The following is a 25,791-nucleotide window of genomic DNA, read 5'->3' as shown; positions in this document are numbered from 1 at the left end:
GGGAGCCAGTGGGACACTCGGTGCCGTGATGCTGCGGGGAAGGAGGTCGCAGCAGGCTGGCTGGCTGGGCGGTGTGGTATGGTGTGGAGGAGCAGGCTGCGACTCCCACTGCCCACGTGGTGAATGTGGGGACGGGGGGAGCCTCAGCCCCAGGTAATCCCCCCATCCCCCAAAAGCGAAGGGCCGGGAGTGGCCGCCCCAGTTCAGCGTATGGAGGCGGTGGGTCTGCTTTCAGTAAGTCCTCACAGGTGTAAGCAGGCCACTTCTAGGGCTGCCTGCTCCTGTGCTGATGGGCCCGGCCTGCCGCTATTGCCGTCCACGTCCAGAGAGGTCCGGAAAGGCAGCTACGCTTGAGGCAGGAGCTCCCGTTCAGCCAACAGCCACAGTGAGAAATAAACCCAGCGAAGAAGCTACCAAAGGCCGCTGAAATGGGCGGGTGGCGGCGCGTGATGCAGGCGTGTTGCCCCTTGATATCCCAGCGCGGAACGTTCCCCCTGCGCCGGGTCACTTCGAAAGACAACCTCCAGACGGGGCAGGAGGGTGGTTAAAATGGCTCCTGAGGCTCAAGAGCGGATGTGTCTCTTTCGTGTCCTTCCCCAGAGCCGAGGGAAGGGCGGGGCCGTCAGCAAGCTGATGGAGAGCATGGCAGCCGAGGAGGACTTCGAGCCCAATCAGGACAGCAGCTTCTCAGAAGACGAGAACCTGCCCCTGAGCATGCTTGTGGAGCGGCCGCCTACCCCAGGTGAGGGCAGGAGGCTGCAGCTCTCGGGGGAGAGGCAGCTTTTCTCAGTGGTGGATGGCTGGGGGAGTTGGGTGGGATTTTCCCAGCTGGATAAAGAGCGGCTTATGTTATCCAAGGGAGGCCGCTGTGCGCCGTGCCAGCTGGGGAGAGGCGTAGCTGTCATCAGGTGTGCCTCGAATCCCCCACTGGCTGCCCCTGCCTGGCCCAGCAGTTGCAGGGACGTGCCGTCAGTCCCTGGCGAGGGCCGTGCTTACAAGCTGCTGGCCCAAAGGGCTGGCTCCCACCCGGGCTGTGTGTTCTAATCCCCCGTCGAATGCCTGGCTGATATTTTCACCCCCAGCAAGTCCCTTGGCCTGCCTTGTGCCTCAGTGAGTACAGCTGCGAAGCTGGGCCAGCCACAAGGCTGCGTGGAGAATCGGGCAGGCTCTCCACCCAGCATTCACCTGGGATAAGATGGTGATGGTGCAAACCCCTCTCTTCATGACTGGAGACCAGCGATGGCCTGTTCCGTTCCACGCGTTAGCTCCCTCGCTTGTCCGTGCCGGTGTGAGGAACCATGCGCCTCACGAGGAACAGCACCGCTTCTTCCTGCAAAGCCCCCCTTGGGGTTTCTAAGTAAAGAGCAGTCTCTGCGAGGTGCTAGATTTCGGCTGGCCTGTTGGCATTATTACTGTGTCGCTGGCATGTCTGGGGCTAGCTGAGCCCAGGCCCTGTGGTGCTAGGAGTTGTCCAAAGACAGCCAGCCGGCTGACAGTCCAGCTGAGACCAGCGGGGTGTTTGGAATCTGTGGAATGGCCTATGCTGGTTCCTATCGGACCCTCTCCCAGTGGGCTCTGCCTCGCTCGGTTGTGTCGAATGGCACCGCTAACTCCCCGTCTTGCTCCGTGGCCCGGCAGCCCCCCGCTCCTGTATCATTGACAAGGACGAACTGAAGGACGGGCTGCGTGTCCTCATTCCCATGGACGACAAGCTGCTCTACGCTGGACACGTGAAGACGGTGCACTCGCCGGACATGTGAGTAAAACGACAGCCACTCCCAGACGAACCCCACTGCGGTGGGGGGAGAGCGAGTGCGCTGGGGGCTCCGACAAGCCGGGTGTACACACAGGGCTGCCGCCTTGTCCCTCATGCCCGGTGGGCTTTGCTCAGTGCTTTCGCGGGCCTGGAGGGTGACCCAGGGCAGCTGATTCTGCACCAAGTAAGCTGGAGACTGCTGCGATGCCCGCGCTTCCTGAGGGCTGCAAGGCTGGGAGGACAATAGCTGTGTTTGGCTGGGCAGAGGAATTCACCATACTGAGCTGCCCTAGTGTACCAGCGATGCCTCCGCTGGAAGAATGCAGCCTCCCTTTCAATGGCCTGGACTGAAATGGCTCCTGGGGCATTTGAGGCGGAAGCTGTCAGAGTCTGGGGAAGGAAGGACCTTGGGGAAGGAGCTGCAGCCCAAGGAAGGGTTGCAGGGACACACAGTTTTGTTAAGCTCTGTTGTTTGTGCTTTCAGATACCGAGTCATGGTGGAAGGGGAGAGAGGAAATCGCCCCCATATCTATTGTCTAGAGCAGCTGCTGCAGGAGGCGGTAAGTTGGGCCATTTTACTCTCCAGGTGCGGGATGTGACTTTCGTATGGGGGGGGGGGGGGGGTCCCTCCTTGCCTGGTGGGTAGTTGCGGGTGAAGCAGTGCCCCCGAATCACAGCGCACATGCCCCCTGTGCTCGGAGCAGGCGCCTGGCAGATTGTTCTGTGGGCCTCGGCAAGCGTCATTCCCTTCCTGGCATGACGGATTCAGCGTCCTGTCGCTACCATCGGGCGAAGGCACACAGGGCCTGGGCCTGGGCCTGGGCCTGACGCTGTCCTGCCAGGGATGGTAGGGGTTTGAGTCATGGGCATGGCACTGCACTGTGTCCCATGGAGGACTGTGACCTTCTCCTGGCCTGAAGCCTTCAGCAGCTGCACCTTTGACCGCACCCCCCGCTTCCCCCGGGGAGCCCTGGCTGGGGAGGTCTCAGCAGTGCCCCTGGAGAGCCACGCTCTTGAAACCCTAGTGTGGAGGAGAGGAGACCATGAAGGCATCTGGTCGGTCAGGAATTTGCTGTCCCTCCCCAAACAGATTATTGACGTGAAGCCGCCCTCAGTAAGATTCCTGCCTGAAGGAACAAGGATCGCTGCCTACTGGAGCCAGCAGTACCGCTGCCTTTACCCAGGGACAGTGGTGAGAGGTAGGAGCACACCACGGCTGGCCCCTTACGCTCACAGGCCAGGACTGGCTTAGCACCAGACCTCAGGTGGATCAGTGACGGGGCAGTGCAGCTGCAACGCCTGTCGGGATAGCCCTGGGAGGCCAGTTTCCTTACCTGGCGGAGTGCCTGAGTCTGCCAAGAGCCCCACGGGCGTATGTCATCACCCCGGCTGCCTGGTGGGCCAGTATTGCTGTTCACATATGCTGGGATTTTTGCAGAGGTCTAGAGGGGTTAGGTGCTTAAATTAGGGGTGTAGAATCACACTGAATTAGTTAACTGGTTAAATGTAAGGTTTAACTGGTTACACAAGGGTTGGGGAGAGCATGCCAGCCTGCACCACAGATGGCATCTGCTCCGGCCGAGCTGCAGAGCCCCTGCCCACGGCGTGTCCCAGGCCACCGCAAATGAGCGCTGCTCCAGCCGCTCTGGAAAGCCCCCAGATCACGGCAGGCCCTGCAGGGCTGGAGATGCCCCTGCCCTGTTCACCGTAATCAGGAAGCCTCCCTCATTTAGGGTGAGGTTAACTGTTAACATCCCCAGCCTAAATACCATTGAATTAACAGAAAATGGAAGGGGGCTGGATTTCAAAAGCCTGTAAGAGAGCTCAGAGCCTGATTTCACCTGACTTTCAATGGGGCAGAGGCTCCTAAGTCTCAGAGGTGCTTTTGGAAATTGTGCCAAGTGTCTGACTCCATTCGGCCTCTTTGGAAGTCTTAGCTGTAAAAAGTGCCTCCAAAGAGAGCAGTAGGAATGGCTGTGAGTGGCACCAGTCTGGCTGCAAAGCCCTTTCTCCTTCCCTGCCAGGCCTTGGCCCTGTGGTTTCGTGTTACCTGGCCTGGAAGGGAGCTCACAAATGAGGACGCTGTCAATTGGGACACTAGTACCGGTGACCCAGTGGGCTAGAATGCGCTGAGGAGGGGAATAAGAGGCAGCCAGGAGCGGTTGGACTGGCCAGAGCCAAGGGACATCTGTCACCGAGCAAACCTGTGAGAGCAGAGGTGGGCTGGAATTATGGGGTGATGCCTGTCGTCTTCCTGCAGCTAAGCAATTGGGATGACTGTTGGAGGGAAGTATTGTGCTTGAAGTGGGGGGCGTGTCATGGACCCCGGTGGGTCTGGTTTAGTAGCAGGTTCTAAACAGGCCCAACCTTCAACAATCAGATCTTCCAAGTCTCAGGTCCTGCCCCTTTCCACTGCCGCTGCCAGCCAGCACTGCCGTTCGGCTGCTCCTGCTGAGTTTGTTCCTAGTCTTCTCTCCCTAATCTCTTCCCCCTCCAACCACAGGAGCCCTGGACCTGGAGGAGGATGGGGATCTGATAACGGTGGAGTTTGATGATGGGGACACTGGCCGGATTCCCCTGTCTCATATTCGGCTTCTACCACCTGACTACAAGATCCAGTGTAAGTCTGCACTCCTGAACTGGGGAGGTTTCCCCCTGAGTCCTGGTCTTTTTGCCCATAAGACACTAGCATCTTCCTTTTCAACCTGCTCCAAAGGGAGACCTCCTATGCTACCCCTCAGATTCCAGGGATAATCCCCAGCTGACTCTGCTCCCAGATTGTGTGTGCGAGTGGATCAGGACTGAGGTTTTTTAAGACCGGGGAGGAGAACCCATTTGAGGGTGATGGGGGGAGTCCCTCGCTGCCTGGTGTTAGTAGGGTGTCAGTTTCCCAGCAGCACTTACTGTGCCTCCCTCATGGGCATCGTGCGGTCCCGGGAAAAATCCAGGCACAGGAACACACTTGGTTAGTGGCCGCTGCTGCAAGCGGACTCCCACTGTGGGTGCGGTGTGGCCTCGGTCGGGTGTCCGAGTGGGCGAGCGTGCTGCTGACCGTCTGCCCGCCTGGACTTTGCAGGTGCAGAGCCTTCCCCTGCCCTCTTGGTGCCCAGCACAACGCGCCGCAGCCGGAAGTCCAGCAAGGATGCTGGGGAAGGAAAAGAGGGCAGCGCCCTAGGGCCAGAGGAGCCAGTGGCCAAGGGCAAAGGTCGTGGGAGAAAGCCAAGCATCAAGCTGAAGGCTGGTATGTCGAGTCACCCTGTTTTACTAGGCGGTTCGGTGAGCCCTGGCACCAGCTCTTTAACCCCTTTTCCTTGGGGACACTGCAGAGGCACCCAACCTCCACGGGTCCAGCCAGATGTCTGGTCTTTGCTGCTAACTTCTGCCTAACCTTCACCCCTCCCTGGAACAGCGGTTTGCAGCTAGTGTGCCGCGGTACCCTGGTGTGCTTTGACAGCTGTTTAAGGGTGCTGCGAAATTTCATCCATTTCCGCTCGCCCTGGCTCTTTGCAGAGCTGCTATGAGGGGAAATACTGACCCTGCAGGACCCCGTTAGCACCAGAAGGCAGCTGAAATGCTGCTTCCCTCCCTCCAACGAGCTGGTGGGGATCCCGCCTCGCTCCCCTGCTGTGGCAAGCAGTGGGGAGGGAGGACAGGAGCGTGTTGGAGCTGGGACGTGGTTTAAATGCCACGTCCTGGCTCTGTCAGGCTGGCGGGAGGGGAGCCTGTTTTCAGAGGCTGCTCATTCACTCAACATCCCTCGCGTGGCATTGAGCAGATTTTGACAATGTGTCTGTGCTCACTGCCTAAGATGGTGTATTCTGTGGTGGGATTTGAAACATTGAGGCATCGGATCCCTGTTTAGCTTGTTGTATGTGCTAGTATATTGCAAACCTCTCTAATTAGACGATAACCACAGTAAAGGTAAGTAAATGTGATATTAACGAGCAATCGGTTCAACTGAAAAAAGTGGGTGTGCTGTGGAATTGGTTATGGAGGAGGTTGGGGCCCTAGGCAGTGGCCAATGTCAGGTGCTTTGAAGAGAAGGAGCAGAACAGATAATCGTCAAGCGATCCAGCCCTGTCATCCATTCCCAGTTGTCTGACACTGCCCTAGGAGACCGCTGCCATCCAGCACTGTGACCCGAAGTTCAGGAAAAGGGCTGAGCAGCTACTGCATTTCTCACCCTCTCGTAGGAGTTTCACCGGGGGTTAGGGAGCTGGTTATTTACCAGCCGGGGCTAGTGACTCCAGGGTCACAAACGAGGCTTGGAGACTCAACTCCATCTTCTCAGTGGAGCATCCGTGGGCCTCAGCCTCGGTCATGAGCTGAAGGTATCTGCTGAGCAACTTGTTGCAGACACGTGGGGAGAGCAGAATGCTTTCCGAGCAGCAGGCAGAGCTCTGTGTGTCGGGTGGTGGAACAGCAGCCATGTCTGTGCTTGCAGAGGAGGGAAAGGAGCTCCAGCATTTCAGCTGCACCACCTCCCTATGGAGGTTTAGTCCTCCAAAGTGTCCACAGCTAGTGGCTGAGCTGTTGCCTGATGCTCCCTCCAGAGACTAAGCTGCCCTCTCAGCATCGCTCAGACCACTGCTGTCAAGACAAGTGTCAACAGGCTGGCTTGTGCTAAGGCCCCTTTGGCCTGAGCAGTATAGTAGGCTCCTGAATGAACCGCTATCTCAGGTTGCTTTTTAGAGCAAGGTATCTAGGCAGCAGTAATAGAGCATAGATCAGAGAGACTGAGATTGTGTTTTCTCAGCTCCGTTTATGAGAGAGGCAACCCATCGGGCACCATCTGTCGCGTGGTCAGCAGTTCACAGCTGTTAGCCTCAAACCTGCTGGCCTGTATGATTTATGAAGCCCTTGGAAAGGGCTTTGCTAAGGTGGTCACCTGTTGGCGTGAACACTCGAACCAGGAAGGAGCTGGAGAACTTTATAAAGCCCCCTCCCCACCCAGGGTCTGAGCCCCAGAGTTGTGTGCAGGAAATATCCAGCAACTTCTGGGACTTGAGGGAGTCCGTCCTGGCTTACTGCAGTTGTCCACAAGGTGATATTTGCATCTCTCAGTCGAGCCGCTTTCTGTTCCTTTCCAGAAGAAGCAGTCCTGCCGGAAGAGACAACCCAGGGAGATCCTTCAGCAAGCGTTTCTTCTGCTCCGGAGAAGACCGTCTGCCTGGGCAAGCAGAGTGCGAAGGGGTCAAGGAAAAGCCAGCAGAATCCAGCAGGTGGCGCTCCTGCACCTGCCGAGGAAAAACGGAGTAAAGCCGGCAAACTGAAGATCTCTGCCAAGCTCCATAGCCCACCTCAGCCTTCTTTTCAGCCTCCCATGTTCGGCGGTGTTCTTGGACCAGAGCCCTACAGCGAACTCCCGGGGACGCTGGGCTCCTTCGGCGACAACCCCCCCGGGAAAACCAAAGCCAAGAAGGGAAGGTCTGCTGAGGAGTCGCAGGAATTTGCTTCGGCAGCCAAGGCTCAGCGAAAGCAACTGGACACGGAAATCCTCATCAAGCTGGACCACGAAGGGGTGATGTCTCCCAAGACCAAGAAAACCAAGGAGGCCATGAGGATGCTGGAAGATTCAAACCTGACCAACAGGAGGGAGGGCAAGAGTGTCCTGGGGCTGGGCTACTCGGCGGCATTGGGCGGCGATGCCAAGCAGAAGTCTGCAAGAACCAAAGCAATGGAAGGGGACTCTTCAGCTTCTAATTTTGGAGGCAAGGATCCGGAAGTCAAAACCACCCCCACTGCAGCAGCAGAGGAGTCTGAAAGCAACAGCAGCAGCAGCAGCTCAGAGTCTGAGGGCGAAGAGGAAGCTGAGAAGAATGGAGGTGAAGCTCAGGACAGCAGCTCGACCAGCTCCAGAGCTTCCACCCCGCTGTCATCCTCTAATTCCTCTTCCTCCTCCTCCTCTTCCTCCTCCTCCTCCTCCTCCAGCAGTAGCAGCTCTTCTTCCTCCTCTTCCTCGTCCTCCTCCTCAGCGTCATCCACCTCCTCTTCATCCAGTTCCAGCTCCTCCTCCTCTTCCACCACAGATGAAGACTCTTCTTGCAGCTCAGATGAGGAGGTGGCTGATGCCCAGCCAAGCTCCTCAGTCCAGCAGGTTGTCGCGCCGAAGCCGGCCAAGCAGGCGGGAAAGTCTCGCGCATCTTCTCACCCTCCGGGCCAGAAGCAGCCGCCGCAGCAGAAGCAGCCGCCGCAGCAGCAGAGCAGCAACAAGAGCCGGCCCAAAAAGCGGGAGGGAATCCACCTGCCCACCACCAAGGAGCTTGCCAAGCGGCAGAGGCTGCCCTCAGTGGAAAACAGACCCAAGATTGCCGCCTTCCTCCCGGCAAGACAGCTTTGGAAGTGGTTTGGCAAACCCACCCAGGTGAGCCCAGCACGCCAGCTACTTCCAGTGGCTCTTGCCCCTCTGTCCTTATAATCCCTGCCACCTTTCTACTCTGCCTCCTCCTCCGGCCAACCCCCCCTCTTCCTGGCTGGTAAAGGGGTCCCCAGTGGTGAGGTGTGGTGTGTTTCCAGCCTTGGTTGTAACTAGAGTTACTCCAGGCAGGAAGGAGGAAGCAGATTCACAACAGACCTCTGGAAATACGCTCCATAAGCAGCTGCAGTGCTTCTATTGGGACTGCATAGCCCCACATCCATGAGCCCTGGCACCTAAGTGTCCTGAAGCCATAAGCAGATATTGTGTTTTGATGTGATGAGGCCTGTAGGTTTGGCTTTGAATCATAGAACACTAGAACTGGAAGGGACCTCAAGAGGTTATCAAATCCAGTCCTCTGCCCTCCTGGCAGGACAGAGCACCATCTAGGTCATCCCTGACAGATGTTTTTCTAACCTGCTCTTAAATATCTCCAGTGACGGAGATTCCACCACCTTCCTAGGCAATTTATTCCAGTTCGAACCACCCAACAGGAAGATTTTCCTAATGTCCAACCTAAGTCTCATTGCCATCATTGCTGTTTTCTTTGGTAGCCAGTGGGAGGGTGATTATAAGTGGGGGCAGCTCATCCTCTTTTCCAAGGTAAGGTGCCTCCCCTGGACCCTCTCGCTGAAGAGGCATCTTCACGTTGTTTTGCCAGACCGTTTGGCTGACCAGACCTAACCTTTGGCGCTCTGGTTATTCATAGTGGAATGCAGGCAGGGCAAGGGGAGGAGAGTGAAGCCAGTCGGTACCTGATATTCTGTTCACATTGCTCTGCGCTCCCAACTTCACAGAGGCGAGGCATGAAAGGGAAGGCCAGGAAGCTGTTCTACAAGGCCATTGTCCGTGGCAAGGAGATCATCCGGATTGGGGACTGTGCGGTCTTCTTATCCGCTGGCCGGCCCAACCTACCTTACATTGGCCGGATCCAGAGCATGTGGGAGTCCTGGGGCAACAACATGGTAGTCAGGGTCAAGTGGTTTTACCACCCAGAAGAAACCAACCCTGGGAAGAAGCTTAACGAAGGCAAGGTACGTTGATGGAATGCTGCCCACCCTGTTGAACACTTGTGCTGCAAAGCTCTCCCCAGACCCCTGTCCTGGCAGGAGTGAGGCAGCTTCCACTGGGTTTTATTAAAGGCATAATATCATTTGGTTCCATTCGCCACCAGCAAAGGGTGGGCGGCCGTGTTGATACGGTGCGATCCAGGCAGTCGGTGGATGGAGGTGCTGAGGGTTTGTAAAGCCCCCAGGAGGGAGAGGTGGTTTGTCTACTTCTGAGACGCCCCTTTGGAACACAACCAGCTGCCTTCTGCAGGAGCCCATGAAACTTGTGTTCTCTTCCCCCGCCTCCCATGACAGAGCCAAGTGGTTTATTCCAACCGTCTGGCCTGCGAAGGGCGAGGGGGGGCTCTTCTTGCACGGAAGGCTGTGTGGGCCTGATGCTCAGGGTGCTGAGCACCGCACCGCTCTCACTGCTCTTACTGGGAGCTGCTGCTTGGCCACGCTAAAGCTTGTCTCTATTTATGCTGATGAGTCTAGGTCCAGCTCAGTGTTCCTGCTATTTTTTTTTAACCGTTTGTGCATGGAATAAATTTTGTTACGGGCACTGATGCTTGTGTGAATGTGCACCACCAGCAAAGACACAGACTGCCAGCTGCATGCGCTTTGCTAATCAGCTGATGCTCTCCTGGACGGCTGCCCAAGCGCTCAGCTTACAGAGGATGTGGGAGGATGGGGGAAGCAGGAGCCTGTGGAAAGTACTGCATTGCCTGCTTTAACATTTCTTCCCCTCCGTTTTTCCTGGCTGCCTCTCCTCGGTGCAGCGTTGGGATCAGAAGTCCGGGAGGAGCCTGTCTGCTGCTCTGCAGGCCTCCAGCCAGCGAAAGGACTTCATGGAGGTGAGAGCTGGAGGGTGCGGAGGGCAGCCAGCCAGGCCTCGGAGTGGTTGAGTGATGCAGCCTCAGGGGTGGGGAACCTTTTTCAGGTCAGGGGCCACTGAGCTGAAGAAGAATCAGTCGGGGGCCACATGCCAGTGAGAAGCAGAAAAAACCCCCCAAAACCTCCCCTGTGTGGCCGCCATCTGAGAAGCCAAAATAAAAGACGGTCACTGCACTGCAGTTGAGCTCTGCCCCAGGGCCTGGGGGGACTGGGGCTAGTAGGTTTTTGGGGTTGTCTTAGGTTCTGGGGTGGGGCCAGAAATTAGGGGTACGGTGCATGGGAGGGGGTGGCCCAGGCCTGGGTTGTGGTGGGGATGTGGGGTCTGGGCTGGGCTGGAGGGGAGGGTGCCGGAATGAGCTGGAGGTGCAGGGTCTGGGTGGGTGGTAGGAGGCAGGAGCAGGCTAGCTCTGGGGGTCTGGATGGGAGTGGGCTGGGAGCCCAGGAGGGAGGGGGTGTGGGGTGCAGGAGCAAGCTGGGGTGGAGGCTCGAGGAGGGGGCAGGGGATGGGGGGATGGGGTGCCTACTTGGCGCAGCTCCAAGTGCTGGGGAGCAGGATGCACATTGCTCCATGTGGCTCTCTGGATGCTGCAGGGAAGCGCCCCCGCCCCGCTCCCCCCGTCCTCTTCCATTGGTTGCGGTCTGGCCAATGGGAGTGACATGGGCAATGCCCGAATGGAGCCACTTCCCTCCTGCCAAGAAGAGTCCATGGCCTGGATCCAGTCACAACTTGCCTGGAGTGGGCCCATGGGGCTTGCTCCCCCTCCCAGCCCCCCCACAGCAGCATGAGCCGGCCCGTGCCGGCCTTCCAGCCATGGTGGTCCTCACATGGATGCAGCGCCGGCATCCACTCGCGCCCCAGGCTTGCGGGCCGGATTCAGACAAGCCAGCCCACGGACCGTAGGTTCCCCACCCCTGCAAGAGGAGCAACACACATTAATGAAGGGAGGGCCGCCCCGTCTGTTCTGGCGCCGTTCTGTGCAGAGACGAGCGTCCGTCCGCCTCCGAGTGCAGAGTTTGGGCATTTTACAGTGAGCAGGGGGAGGTGGGGTGGTTGCCTGCACAGGTCCCGTTTGTGAACTTCCCTAGATTTCAGGGGTGGTCAGCACCAGGGCTGTCGCTCAGCCCCGCCTCTGATTTACATCTGTGGAGCTCTCCGGTCCTTGGGGCACCTAGTTGGTGGGGAAGGGATGTATTCGAAAGGGTGTCAAGCGACCACTAATGTCGCTGTCTCTCTCCCCCCCCCGCCCCCTTTCCTTTAATGCAGCGAGCTCTCTACCAATCCTCTCATGTGGATGAAAATGATGTGCAGACCATTTCTCATAAGTGTCTGGTGGTTGGTCTGGACCAGTACGAGCAGATGTTAAAGACTAAGAAATACCAGGACAGTGAGGATCTGTACTACCTAGCAGGGACCTATGAGCCTACCACAGGCATGATTTTCAATACGGATGGCGTCCCAGTCATCTGCTGATTGTCTAGGAAGAAGGAAGTCGGGGGCCTGTTCCGATTTCCCTTTGGACAAAGAGCACGGCAAATCCGAGGATGTGCCTGGTCAGCCAACGTGATTTATTCCTGCTCATGACTGCGGTGGCACACTATGGACAGGTTTTCACGAAGAGACGAGAGAAAGTTAGGGCGGGAAGGAATCAACCCCGGACATTCGGAAGATGGTTTTGGGTTGGCATTAGAGATTGGGTCCCACACTTTTCGGGAGGAATGGGGTGGTTTTAATTAAGGCAGAATTAACCAGCTTCCTCCTTCCCCCTTCTCCTCCTGCAGAGTTAACAAGTCTCAGGTCCCTGTACCAGTGAATAACATCGAAATAGAAGCCCTGGCAGTGGTGGCTTCTTTTGTGTTGCTTGACCCCCTAAAATATTCAGAAGTACGCGTACTAATCTTCAGGGTATCGGCACCTCCTTCTCTGTAGCTCCTTCCGGACTAACTGCACGTTAACATCCTGGGAAATTTGAAGCGCAAGAGAAGTGCTTGGCTCAGACAGCGTGTGCGCCTTTAATCCACTTCCCTTCCTCTAAGCCTGCTGTCTGGGACCTAGCAAAGAGCTAACGCGAGCAGACAGCCAAGAAGGAGCGGAGTCCTTCAGACTCAGAGTTGTTGACAAACATCCATTCTGGGCTGTGAGGAGTTGAAGGGAAGGAGAGACCAGAATCTCAGAAGTGGCATTCGTGTGACCTTAACATTTCATGGAACAAATGGATTAACTCAGTAGATTCATCCAAAAAATCAAGAGACTGTCTGCGGTGGAGGGTCGGGAGGAACGGGAGGGCTGGAATCCCAGAGGGAGGACACGGGTGGAATGTAACGAACAAAAAAAATCTCCCTTCGGGACGTGAGATGCATGAGGAAGTTGCTGCAACCTGCTCACGAAGGCAGAAGCCACGACTTGCAGCTGGAAGGTGACCAGAGCCCACAGCAGTGATTTCACACAGGTGCAGCACCGTGGATTTCACATGGCGCTGAGGGGCCATGCTCTCTCTCTCCAGGGTCAAGGATCCTGGCATTCAAGTCAAAGTGCACACAGCTCCCTGCTCGAAAGGGAAGAGAGAGTACTGCCCCCACCAGCGTCAGCACAGGAGGTGTTGGCTGCATATCCGTGGCAGGTGGCCAGAACCCAGCTGTCATCAGGAGCAGGCACTCTGCTTAGCGGGCCCCCAGGGCTCATTGAGAGCAGTCAGTCTCCCTCCTCCCAGAAGCTGAGCCACCCATCTCGTTCATCTTCCACCCGCCTGAGCCGTCAGCTTTGGCCACTTGCTGTTTCAGGGAGCCAGGTTTGCAATCCAGACCACCGATTCGCCACTCGGGCTCTGGGGACAGCAGGCCAGGAGCCAGGGGAGTGGAGCAGAACAACACGACAGCGCAATGTCCTTGCACTTAACTGAAATCTCAAGAGATGCACTGATCTTTGCAACTAACCGATTCGCACTACATATTTCTAGGACGCCGAGAGTACCAGCCTGGGTCACAGCAGAGTGACCTACCCAGAGCTCCAGGGGAGAGACTGACAAGGACAGATTTTTAGCTATCTGCCGTGGTACGAGCTGAATACTAGGAACTTGCAGCCTTTATGGGAAGGGCAGAGGGGCACCCCGTAAAACATGAACCTTCAAACTCTAAAAGAACGACAATGGTGCTGAATATTGGCCACCTCTGCTCCAGCCTGTGGCTCACCAAGACTTGGTGGATATTAATGTTTCTAAACTGTACAGTTTTAATGTACCAAAAGACTCTTTAAACCCGTCTGTATTATAAGTCTTTAAATGGATTCAACTTTTTAATTATAAATATAAATATATATATATATATATATAAAAATATAAACTTTTTAAAACTGTGAAAAAAATTATGAAATTATAAAGAACACAGTCTGACATTTAGAATATTATTTTTTATTTCCAGTTGGATTGTGAATGTAAATGATCTGGGAACAGGCACACACAAACAGGCACGCGCAAAGTGTACTGTACGTAGAGAAGCAGATTGTGTGAGCAAATTTTAAAGAGATCGAGAGAGATTTTATGCTAATGTTAAATAGAAAGCACTTACTGCCCAATGCCTTCTATGGAACACAAGGATTTTTCAGACAATCGAGAGGAAAGGAGAGCCAGGTTTTTGTCTTTTGTTTTCTGTTTTCGTTTTTTGTTTAAAAAAAGGTTTTTTTCGTTTGGCATTATGTTGGTTGGAGAATTCCGTGTGACCGTTTTTCATAAAAAAGAAAACGATTGGAAAAAACGAAGCATCTTTTTCTGTCTGGTTTTTTACAGTTGTGTGTAGTTTTGTATTGTCACGGCACCTGCCAGTGACCACGTTCGGTCCTGGCCCGAGCAGACGGCGAAGGGAAGGGGCGGGACCAGCCACTTCTCAGGCTGGCAGGTGGGTTGCTGTTCTGTGGCAGCAGCTGCCTGAGAGCATTTGGTCAAGGAGGTGACACCTGGAAAAGGGACGCTGAGGTTCTGGTCAACTCTGCTGATGGGGCCATTAACAGTCTGGTCGTCAGTGCTGCAGAGACAAGGTGGCCTAGTCCCTGCTGTCCCGGGGCACTGTGCTGTGCCCCAGAAGCAGCCAGCAGGGCCAGCTCCTGGGTGGGGTGGTCATGGGGTTAAGCAGCCGGGGAGCTGCCACAGCACAGGGGCTGTGTTCTGCAATTCCCACCGCGGAGGGGAGGCCCCTGGGCAGTGGCTGCTGGGTCTGCAAATGAACCCACCTTCCAGCAGCAGAACGCCACAGTCCCCTGCCCTCCTGCCGTTCCCCTGGGTGCCCCGAAGCCAGCCCAGCACAGAGCTGCAAGAGGAATGGACAGCACTGGTGCAGCACAGCCAAGGGGCCGGGGTGGGGTGAGATGCAGGGCAGAGCCGCTCTGGCTGTGGCAGGGTTAGGGTGGGATACCTAAAGCCAGCGGCTCTGTTTTCTGGGTGGGGGCGGGGGGGGGACGTGGTCTTGGGGCTGAAGGCCCCGCAGTCAGCTCTGGTAGTGGCGCACGGCTGAGCAGCTCAGTTGTGGATTCGTGACAGCGGGAGCAGGGGGGCGGCTCCTTCTCGTGAGGGGTGGGCCCAGGGTTCTAACGACACAGTAGCCGACGAACCCGTCTGTGCGCACACGGCTGGTGACCGTCCTGCCCTGCGGCTAGACCGCTCGCTGCGCCCAGGCTGCCCGAGGTGGGGCGCAGGGAGGCGGCAGGGGCAGGTTTTGGAGGCAGGCAGCAGCAGCAGTGCAAAGAATGGGCGTGGGCCACTGCAGGGGGATCAGGGCCAGACACCGGATGGACCCATCTTCCTTGGGCAGCCTCAGCCAGTGGAGTAACCCAGGCCGTGGCCATGGAGCTGGGGGCTGGAGCAAAGGGAACCAGCGTGACCTTCATGCCCTGCTGCCTTGACTCCAGGTGGGAAGGTGGTAATGCGGCCAGGAAAGGCCAGGCTGAGCCATGGAGCTAATGTTTGGCTTGCGTGGTGCCTCTGCGCAAGGTGAAGGGGCGTTGAGGCCCTGCAGCCCCCCACAGTCTGGGAAATGGCCTGGCCGGATTGTGCTGGCTGTGCTCGGGCTCCCATAAAGCCCAGCAAAGCAGAGACACTGACCTCACCCGGCTCGGGGGGTGCGGGGGGGAGGGCAGGGCAGGGCAGGGCAGGCATCCTCCCCTGATGGGCCTGCCCACCCGTTGCTAAGGCACACGTCTTTTCAGTAGCTGGGTGGGGTTTTTTGCAGCTGTTCCTCGTGCGATTTCAGTATCCGTCAGCAGCGCTGCCAGCAGCACCTTGCTGGTGAGCCGCTTTCGGAGGCAGGACAGCAGGCTCGTGGCAGTTCAGGATGGGGAAAGACCCACTAGCAGAGTAACTGCTACAGGAGCCGGAGGCAGCTATCGAGCAGATGCTGCAGCTAACAGCCAGTGCTGTGGGGCCAGGATGAGTCTGTCCTTGGGACCCCACGGGCCGAAGAGAAGCCAGCAGAACCCAACAGCTGGGCGGGGGGGTCAAGGATAAGATGGAGAGAGGTCTGTTAAACCGAGACTGGCCAGCACAGAGCCCTTCCCTGGGTTAAATGGTGGCATAGAAGCAGCTGTCTCCCATCCTTGCTGCTCTGGCCAGCACAGCTAAGCCACAGTAGGTCAGCCGCGCTCTCCCATGCCCCAGGGGAGGCCCCTCAGCTTGGCTAGGACACCTGCTCCTATTTCAGGGGATTCAACGAAGCTCACCCAGCTAAGCCAGGAACCTGCCGGGTAGCCTTAGGTGCTCACCTCACAGCCTTGGTTGGCTCTCGTGCGGGGCAGGTCAGCTTCCAAGCACAGTCATCACTGGCCTTCGAGGGCCCTCTGGAAACCATTTTAATTAGGGCTGCTGCTGGTGTTGAATGATTGAAACTAGTCCTGCTGGTTGTGGGTTTGAAGCTCAGCCCCTAACAAAGGCACTGTTACCATCTGGCTGCTATGGTGCCGCCCGCGCACCCTCCCACGTGGGGACAGTCTGAGCTTTCGGCCCACGAGACAACTGCACCAGTTTAACCTACAGGCGAATGTTACGTTGACTTAGTTGCACGGGTAGGATGTCCATGTCTGGGAAGCCCTGTGCTGGTTCGGTTTAAGGGGTGGGGGGTTTAAACAGGCCCACACTAAACTTTTAAGGCAGAAGGAAGGTCATGCTGGTGGGTTCACTAACTCTGTTTAAATCCACACTATTGCCTTTTCTCCCAAGATCTCGCCCCCGCCCCCGCATGTTCAGGCGCTGGCATTAGAAATCAACAGAGGAAGGTTATATTGCTCGTGGTCCCTGCTCCAGGACCCCCCCCACACTCCAGCACATCCTTCAGGGCTGGGCATGGCGGAAGGATGCTTGGTTATGTTTGGCTTAGGTGTGTTGTAGCTTTGACACGAGCCTGCTCAATAACCATTAACCACCTGCCCAGCTCTGGTTGTGGGACAGTTACAGGGCTGGCCCATCAAAGGGGTGTGGACTGCTAAGTGACGACCTGGGCTTCACCCAGCACCTTCCTAAAGGCAGCTGTCCCTTTCGCCACTGTCCAGGCAGCCCATGGCCAGACCGGGCCAGCACACCTGGGGGTGTCCCCAGTCCCAGGCGGGCAGGGATATTGTGGTGCCACTGAGGGTGCTCAGTGCTGGTGCAAGCTGAAGGAAAACAATTGGGCTCAGCACTCCAGGCTGGGCCCTGCTCAAGACGAACGTGCTGCATTGGTGGAGGCAGTAGTGATGGAAGGTTAGGCCTGGTTAGGTGAGACTCTCAGCCTCCTGGCATGCGGCTAACAGCCCTCAGGGTGTCGGCTGGCCCCTGCTATGATGGAGCAAAGACGAGCCCTCCTTGACAAGTCTTGCAAGGGGGGAAGGGCGAGGTGAGGACAGTGCTTGTCCCCCATGTAGGTTGTTTGGAAAGCCCCATGGCCGTCAATTTGGCTTTGTGGCCCCCGGCTGTTGCAGAAGTGCTTTTCTGTAACAGCATGGAGGATGGATGAGGGTTTTTCTGCCCACCAAGCCAGGACAAGGCCTGTTCCTTTTGCACGCCCGCCTCTCCCCCCACTGAGCTCACAGGGCAGTGCACCTGTCCATTCGTGGGCATCAGTAGCTGAAGAAGAGTGTGTGAGAGGTATTCACTGTGCGCCACAGCAGCATGAAGTGACTAGGTAAATGGGGCTTTCAAAGCCTGAGCAGGGCAGTGTGAGAGCGGGCGATGTCCAAGAGCCAGGCATCAGAAACGCCTGCAGGCGAGGCCCTTCTGTGCTGCTCACTCCCTCGCTGAGAGCGTCAGGCTCCTGAGCTGCGGCACGGCCCCGCCACTGAGGCACTTTTGGGCGTTAACACAACGATGCGCTGAGGGAAATGGACGGCGTGGCTAAGGGCTCGCCGACAGGTGACAGACAGCCCAGGTTCGGGCAGGGGCTGAATGGACGGCGGCATATTTTTGGAGTCACTGGGACCAGGTGGCCCCCTAAGAGCCAGCTGCTGGACACCCCAAGGGGCCTTGTGTGAGCACCATCACTGGCATAGCTGAGCCCCTCCCACTTCCCGTGTAAGGCTGGACAGTGCAGCTCTCCCCATGCTACGTGTGGGGAACTGAGGCTCCTTGATGCCAAACCCAGAGCTGGCCCAGTCCTCTGGCTCGGACTGCAGGGCTCCCACCTGCCAGGGTGCAGTGTGCTGGAAGGGTAGGTGGGACAAGGGCTATACCCTGGTCTTGCCCTACAGGCCCAGCACCACAAAGCTAGTCGGAGCCCAACAACCACTGAAACCAAGAGGCAGGATGCTGCTGACCACTGCGGCTCAGTGGCCAGCTGCCAACTCATCGCCGACGGCCAGCGGTGTCCCCAGCAGAGCAAGGAAGCGACCGGGGTCCAGTCCCTGGCACCTTTTACCCAAAAATCCCGCCCCCCCCGACTTTATTTATCAGCAAACACACAACAGCAAAGTGACACTAAGACAGCGACACAGCCCGGCTGAGGCTTGTAACCCCTCCTGAGAGAGATGCGTGTGAGAGGCGGGGCTCAGCCCAGCCCGCAGCCCACAGCTCTACTGGCCTGTGGATGCAAAGGAAGAGGGTTGAGCAGCACTCTGGGCTAAGGACACCTGTGTGTGGGTGTGTGCGTGCACCAACACCAGAGCACGCCTGACTCCCTCACAAGCCATCCTGCGTGCTCAAGGCAAAGGGACGGCAGCTGGGCAGAGACATGGGGCTGCTTTCCTCTTGCTACGCAGTCCGCAGCCCCCTTCGCTACCCAGCTAACTTGGCCCAAGCAGATTTTCAGGGGCAAAAAAGCAAGTGAACGGCGCCAACCTCTGGGTGTGGCTTGGCTTGAACGGCCCCCTGGGGTTATGGACACACAAACAGACGGGACAGAGAGGCCAATGAACGAGCGGACTGCACGCGCCACAACACAGTCATACGGCACCTGGAAACCCTGTAGTTCAAATACACGTGCTTTGGCTTTGATGAGCTGTTACATGCTACAAAACGGCCACGACTGGGCCCTGTTCAGCTGGCCTCTATGACATTTACTGCGGTGCAAACCATGGGGTAGTGAATTCGCTTGTACAGGGCACCCGTGGGCCCTGACCGGGACCAAACCAGAGAATTTGCCAAACCATGGGAGGTCAGTATCATCCAGCAGCAAAGCCAACACGTCCGCTGCTGACAGGGCTCTTAGAAGACGTTTAAGGCTAAATCACAGCTAAATAACAGCACAGAACACTGAGAGCAGGACTGGTGGCTTTGTGGGACCACATCCGAGATAAGGGGTCATCTGGCTAACTAAAATCATGCCAGATTACAGATGGTGCCAGATAAGAGGGAGCTGGACTAGAAAAGTTCAACCTGTTGTTGTCACACGACTGTCGTCTCAACATTTCTCTGCAACCCTCACAGCCCAAAAGCAGCTATTTCAGCAGCTCTATTTAGTGTACCAGAAAGTGCTTGGGTGGCGTGGGGAACCCCCTACAGAAATTCAGATAGGAGATGAGTGTCCCATTGCCCTTGGTGATTGCAAATGTCAACCTTCTTTTGCAGGCTATATCATGCCAATTTAAATGTACAGGCTTAAAGCATTGATGGGGCAGACAGCCATAAATTGCACAGTACGTTGGTCCTGGAGAGCACCTTCAGATGACCAGAGCCCATCACCTCTGCAAAAAAAGAGCAAGTTAGCAACCCAGACAAGTGCTAACACAGCTTAGGTGGCCCAAGTGCTGAGTTAGTATCTCCAGCTGTAAACAGTCACACCAATGGGGGGAAAAACTCCTGGTACGTGTTTGAGTGCTGACAGAGTTGGCTGATGTGATTGCAGAGTCACTGGCTAGTATCTTTGAAAACACCTGGTGACCAAGAGGGTTCCCGGCTGATTGGAAAAAGGCAAATATCGGGCACAGCTTTACAAAAGGGAAGAAGAAACAGGGGGACAGTCAGCCTCGCCTCAGTCCCTCGAAAACATGGAGCGGGGCCTCGAGGAAGCCATTTTGAAACACCTTGTGGAGAGGAAGGTAATCAGAAGCAGTAACCGTGAATTCACCACAGGCAGGTCATGCCTGCCCACCCCCGATTGGCGTCTGATGCGATTACTGGCTCTATGACTGTGTGGAAAGTGGTGGTTGCGAGATGCCTGGACTTCAGAAAAGCTTTTGATGAGGTCGCCCACGGTGTCCTGGCCGGCACTTGGAAAGTTTGGCTTTGCTAAATGGCCCATGTAAGGTGGATAGAAAGCCGGCTAACTAGCTGGACTCAGCAGCTAGGCTACGTCTACATTAGAGAATTTTCTCAACAAAAACCTCACAAAGCAGCCACACTAACAATGTGGTCTGGTGACAGTAACTCGACCAAACGCGGCACTTTAGTTGACAGCCGCCTGCCCCCCCCCCCCCGCACCCCCGCCCGAGGCACAATGTTGTTCTCAACAGAATCTGTAGACAAAAATGCTGTGTAAACGCTTCGAGGGGCCCTCTGTTGGCAGCCCTGTCTGCTGTGCTTCTGGTTGGCCGCTCTGTTGAGAGAGCGGCCAGGCAGTCTGGCCGCTCTCTGCCGACAGAGGGGATAGGCAGAGCGATCCGCTTTCGTGTGTGGCCGCAATCCGTCGACAGAAGTTGTGTCGGAAGACATCGTCCAACAGTAACTTCTCTCGACAGATCGCTGTAGTGCAGACATAGGCCTAGTGATCAACAGCTCAATGTTTAGCTAGCAGGTGGTATAAGCTGGGGGGCGGGGGGGGGGGGGCGCGGCGCGCAGCAGGTGGATGTGCTTGAGGTTAGGGATACCGCTGAGTGACCTAGATGGATTGGACCAAAAGAGCTCTGAGGCAGTTCAACAAGGACACCTGCAGAGTCCTGCACCGAGGATGGAAGAATCCCAGATCTTCTGCATGCTGGGGACCGACTGGCGAAGCAGCAGTTCCACAGAAAATGACCCTGGATTACAGTAGATGAGAGGCTGGGTATGGTGCGCTTGCTGCCAAGGAAGCTAACGGCATATTGGCCTGCATCAGTAGGTGCATTGCTAGCAGACTGAGGGCAGTGATTATGCCCCTTTATTTGGTATCAGTGAGGCTGCATATGGAGTCCCGCATCCAGCATTGGCCCTCCCCGTAGAGAAAGGGCGTGGACAAATTGGAGAGGTCCAGCAGAGCATGACCAAGATGATTAGGGAGCTGGGGTGCATGGGGAATTGGACTCATTTAGTCTGTCAAAGGGAAAAATGAGGATGGATTTGTTAACAACAAGAAGTCTTGTGGCACCTTATAGCCTAACAGATATTTTGGAGCATAAGCTTTCGTGGGCAAAGACTTGCTTCACTCCACTGAAGGACGGGTGCCAAAGATGATGGAGCCAGGCTATTCTCAGTGGCGGCAGATGACAGAACAAAAAGCAGTCGTCTCAAGTTGTAGTTGGGGAGGTCTAGGTTGGATATTTCACTAGCAGGGTGGTGAAGCACTGGACTGGGTTACCTGGGGAAGTGGTGGAATCGTTATGCTTAGAGGTGTTTAAGGTGAGGGTCGACCCATCTTGGCTGGGATGATTTAGCTGGGATTGGTCCTGCTTTGAGCAGAGGGTTCGACTAAATGACCTCCTGTGGTCTCTTCCAACCCTAATCTTTTAGGATGAAATTTGCCCATGCTGCTTTCTCTGCCATGATGCCAAAGCCACTTGCCAGCAGGCAAATCTGTGTGGCTGTCACTTTAAAGCTCCGATCAGCGGCTAGGCTGAGGCAGTGGTTTTTTGAGTGGGCAATGTGAAGATTTGTACCCATAACCCAAAGCTGAGTGGTTCTCATCCAGGTGGGGACACCACAAACTCGCTCCCACTCGTTTGGCCAGTCAGAATGCACCAAGACCCCATATGCCCAATACGCTCCAGAAATGGCTACCGGACAAGCTACAGGCCAGAGTGAATAATCTACAGCAGAGAAGGTGTTTGAGACAACCAGCTGCAGGAGGCAAGGGTGGATGGACTGAGTGAGACTAGAGTTAGGTCTCTAGTGAGCAGGAATGGTGCTAGCATGACACGAGAAGTAATTCTGCTGTTCTCTGCTGATGAGACTGAACTGGAGTATTGTGTCCAGTTCTGGGCACCGCATTTCAGGAGAGATGTGACTAAACTGGAGAAGGGTCAGAGAACAAAGAACATGATGAAAGGGCTAGAAAACTCTGTGGGGTGATTGAAAGAATTTAGGCTGGAAAAGAGGAGACTCAATGGGGACATGATAACGTTCAGGTACCTAATGGTGTTACAAGGAGACGGGAAAAAAATTATTCTCCTCAACCTCTGACAATAGGACAAGAAGTAGTGGCCTTCAGTTGCAGTAAGGGAGGTTTGAGCTGGCCATTAGGAACTATTTTCTGGCAGAATGGCTAAGAACTGGAATAAATTTCCTAGTGAGGTTGTGGAATCTTCATCATTGGAGATATTTCAGAGCAGGTTAGACACACATCTGCCAGGGATGATCTAGCTGGTGCTTGGTCCTGCCAGGGGCGCATAGGCCTAAGCACCAGAACCTCTTGAGATCCCTTCCAGTTCTAATACTTTATGATGCTGGATGTCTATAGACCAGCTGGAGGCAGGGTGAACACATGGCCCGTTGCACTTTGTTGTAAGCACTCTGCTATGGGGACAGAAGCCGTTGTGTTGATGGAGCCAAAGCCACCCTAGACTCATGCCCAACAAGAAATGTCGTGGCTCCCCTGCCCTCCCCCCCCCAGCCCTTTGGGGGCGGGTAACAAAAGTAAGTGTGGTGGCTGGACTCCTGCGCTCATTGGGCATGGCCTTGGCCCATGAAGAGGGGAAGGAATGCAACACGCTAGTGCCCCCGCCCCGCTGCCCTTCCCAGGTGGGCAGCTGAGCAGATAGCTGGACAAAGGAGTGCCCCCACCATCAGCAAATACAGCTCTAGCCCATGCAGTCTGGCCACACTAAATGGTGTTCAGAGCTGTGGCCCAACTCCATCCCTGCCCTGTGTAGCACGGTGACGAGCTGCTGTTTTGCCTCCCCACCCTCAAGCTGCCACAGCAGCAGTCCACATGGCCGGGGCAGTTTAAGCTGCATGTCAGCCTGTGGGTGCAGCTCTCAGCCATGGGTGTGCCAGTCACAGCCAATGTGCCCGCTAATCTTTTCCATGTGTGGAATAAGTTTTTAAGTGCGTGCATGTGCACCACCAGGAAGGAAACAAATCTAGCTGTGGGGCGCTGCTAATCAGCTGAGTGGCATTGGCAGATTTCCTGAGCAGCTGCACAAGCCCACAGCTTACAGGGCACATGGGGCGCAGACGGCCACCTGGTCCAGGCCCGTAAGCGGCTTTGTTGTGCTGTAGGTCTCAGCTCATCCCGCACATGAATGGGCAGGCCTGGGCCACCATGGAGCTAGCTGGGCGGGGTGGGGCTGTGCACACTGGCGGCAACGGCACTTGAGGGCATCTTCAGTGTGGCAGGTCCACCACCAGGTATTGGCGCAGGGCAGAAGATGGAGGGCAATGCCACACCGCCCTCCCCCAGGCTTCTGGCCAGGACATGGGAGAGCTGAGACCAGAGCGGCACAGCCGGCCTGCTCGAGTCACTCACCCAGAAATGGCTCCAAACCCCTGCCCAGGCTGACTTGGCCTAGCCATGTCCTACCTCCGGGAGAGATATCCGCTCGTCTGCTCCATTGCACACCTCAGTAACCTGAGGTGGGGCGGGGGGCTTGCCCAGGGACCAGAGGCAGCACCGGGGAGGCCTCTGAGCTGCCAGGTCTCTCCATCTCCATCAGCACCTTCCTGGGAACCCAGGGCACACATCCAGCCCCCAGCTCGTTCATTTCCCTGCTCACTCAGCCTGAGCCACCAGGTGCCCCTGCAACAACGCGGGGCAGAGTTCCCTCTAATTCCTCCCAGCCACAGGCAGGATAAATCTTAGGTGCACAAAAGCATGTCCACCACCCAGAGACACACCTGCTGTGGCCGTGAGCGCTCTGCCAATCAGCTGGGCAGCTCCTGACTCTCTCCTGGGCAGCTGCCCAAGTGCTCAGCTTACCGGGAACATGGCCCCTGGGACAGTGTGTGTTTGGTGCCCTCCCGCCCTCCACGCAGCTTGTCTGCTCCAGTGCGAGAGCTGCCAGGAGCTAACATGCTCTAGTAGTGCTACACCCTTCTGCCCACAGATGAGCCCAGGCTGAGCGGCTGGTGTTGGAAGACAGGCTGGCTGGAGGGTGGGGAGATGGAGCCGTTCCCTGCAACGCCACATACTTTTTTCAGCAGCGCTCCCCCGTGCCCGTGAGCTTGGCCAAAGGTTTTTTTATTAGGTCTTTAAAAACATGTTCCTTTTCTCTGCAACACACAGGCAGGTGAATGAGGCTGGATTGTCAGATACATGCCCCTAGAGCTCGTTGGGAGGTGCGTATCAATAGCCATAACCTGTACTGTTTTCAGGAGCTAGCCTCAGTCATGACCCTACGTAGCAACCCCTCTAGACCCAAATGGACTCTAGGAGTCGATTCAGGCCATAGATAGGATCGGGACCAGCTCCAGCACCAAACTCCCTCAGGGTCTGGGAAAGGCAGCAGGGGGTGTCGCTGAAGACAAGCTCGGCCCCCACGAAGCTGCTGGCAACGCAAGCAGCTCTTCAGAGCACAACGCTTGAAACAAGGTGACTGCAGCTCAGTTACTTCATCGCCAAAGCTTTTTTTTTTTTTTTTTTTAAAAAACCCTTCCTCCGCTAGCAGAATCCCACCCCATTCACCTAAAGCGTCTGGCTTCCAAAAGGCGTAAGGCAGCTTGGCTTCTGACTATCACCACCCATATTCCCTCTAACTTTTACCATGTGCAGAATAAATTTTATTGCATCCAAGGCATGTAGAACGTGAACCACCCATAGAAACACACACTGCTGGCTCTGAGTGCTCTGCTCATCAGCTGGGTGGCATCTGAATTTCTCCCAGGCCATCGCCCAAGTGCTCAGCTGGCAGGGAACATGGCAGGGAGAGGTTGTCTGGTAAGCCGCACCATCACTGCTTAGGCAAAGATGACGTGGATCAGTTGCTGCCCACCAGACAACGCAGACCTCGGGATGGTTTTTCAGTCCAGTGCATAACCCTGTGAACACACAATGCTGCCAGAGAGGTGTTGCAAGCTTACAAAGAAGGGAGAACTTGTCTTCTCCATTGCGGGTGAAATTCTAGGGTCCGTGCTATGCAGTCAGTTGTCTGACCGAGAATATGATACGAGTCCAGTCTGGCCTTAAATCCTATGATGCTGCATAGCAAGCAGGAAAGAGGCCAGGAAAGATGGACAAGGAGCTGAAGAGGTGCATGGAGCATGAAAAGCTGTAACAGGCAATGTGGCCATGACTTTGTGTCTCCATTGCAATTAAATCGCAGCAGCTGGCCCTTGCCCGCTGGCTTGGGCTTGGGCTGCACCGGTGGGTTTAACTGCAGTGTAGACATCCCCATTCAACCTGGCATCTCTGTGAAGAGGGAGCCACCCAGGCCTTTGGGTATAGCTCACACTGGAACAGCTGCAATTAAACTGCACTAGCCTGTGAGCCTGGGCATCTAACCATGGCTACATCTACACTAGTGTTCCTCTTTGAAAAGAGGCATGCAAATGAGGGAAATCAAAAATGCAAATGAGGCACAGATTTATATACCTGGCACCTCATTTACATACTTTTCTTTTAAAAGAAGAAAAGCATTGTAGCCGCAGCTCTTTCGAAAATAAACCGGTTTTGAAAGAATCCTTATTCCTTTAAAAAAAAAAAGAGGAATAAGGGTTCCTTTGAAACGGGTTTATTTTTGAAAGGGCTGCGGCTACACTGCTTTTCTTTTGAAAGAACATGCAAATGAGGTGTGAGGTATGTAAATCATCCATTTGCATGTTCAATATCCCTCATTTGCATGCCTCTTTCCAAAGAGGAACACTAGTGTAGATGTAGCTCACTTGCGTAGACATCTCCTGAAAGCCCAAATCTGCAGCGGTAGCCTGTGACCACCCTGGCAACGTAAGGGCAGAGGGGAGCAGGGGGCAGGAGAGGAGGCAAAGCTCAGTACCATGCTTGGTGGGTCTTTGTTTCAGTCCCACTGCCCTAGCAGGTAACTGGAAGGATGACCCAGGTGCAAGCAGGCACACCTGTGCTTGGTTTGATTCCCCTGAGGAAAAATACATTGATTTCCCCATGTATTGCTTATGCACTTGCTGTTCTGTATTTTAATAAAAAGGAAC

General features: G+C 55.7%; 1 protein-coding gene across 2 annotated transcripts in view; it reads left to right on the top strand.

Annotated features, from left to right (window-relative positions):
• The window catches only part of TNRC18 (trinucleotide repeat containing 18), a 92,164-nt gene extending 78,299 nt beyond the window's left edge, over window positions 1–13,865 (top strand). For both annotated transcript variants that reach the window (XM_075010896.1, XM_075010895.1), the window contains 10 exons: window positions 601–742; window positions 1,639–1,756; window positions 2,241–2,316; window positions 2,847–2,955; window positions 4,260–4,376; window positions 4,833–4,997; window positions 6,847–8,120; window positions 8,969–9,205; window positions 10,000–10,074; window positions 11,379–13,865. In XM_075010896.1, coding sequence (XP_074866997.1) covers window positions 601–742; window positions 1,639–1,756; window positions 2,241–2,316; window positions 2,847–2,955; window positions 4,260–4,376; window positions 4,833–4,997; window positions 6,847–8,120; window positions 8,969–9,205; window positions 10,000–10,074; window positions 11,379–11,585 — 2,520 coding nt within the window. In that variant the 3' untranslated portion in view covers window positions 11,586–13,865. The remainder of the gene's footprint in view (window positions 1–600; window positions 743–1,638; window positions 1,757–2,240; window positions 2,317–2,846; window positions 2,956–4,259; window positions 4,377–4,832; window positions 4,998–6,846; window positions 8,121–8,968; window positions 9,206–9,999; window positions 10,075–11,378) is intronic.
• Window positions 13,866–25,791: the final 11,926 nt, after the last annotated feature.

Source organism: Carettochelys insculpta, chromosome 16, assembly GCF_033958435.1.
Source record: "Carettochelys insculpta isolate YL-2023 chromosome 16, ASM3395843v1, whole genome shotgun sequence".
Classification (NCBI taxonomy): domain Eukaryota; kingdom Metazoa; phylum Chordata; order Testudines; family Carettochelyidae; genus Carettochelys; species Carettochelys insculpta.
This window is presented reverse-complemented; position numbering and strand designations above follow the sequence as displayed.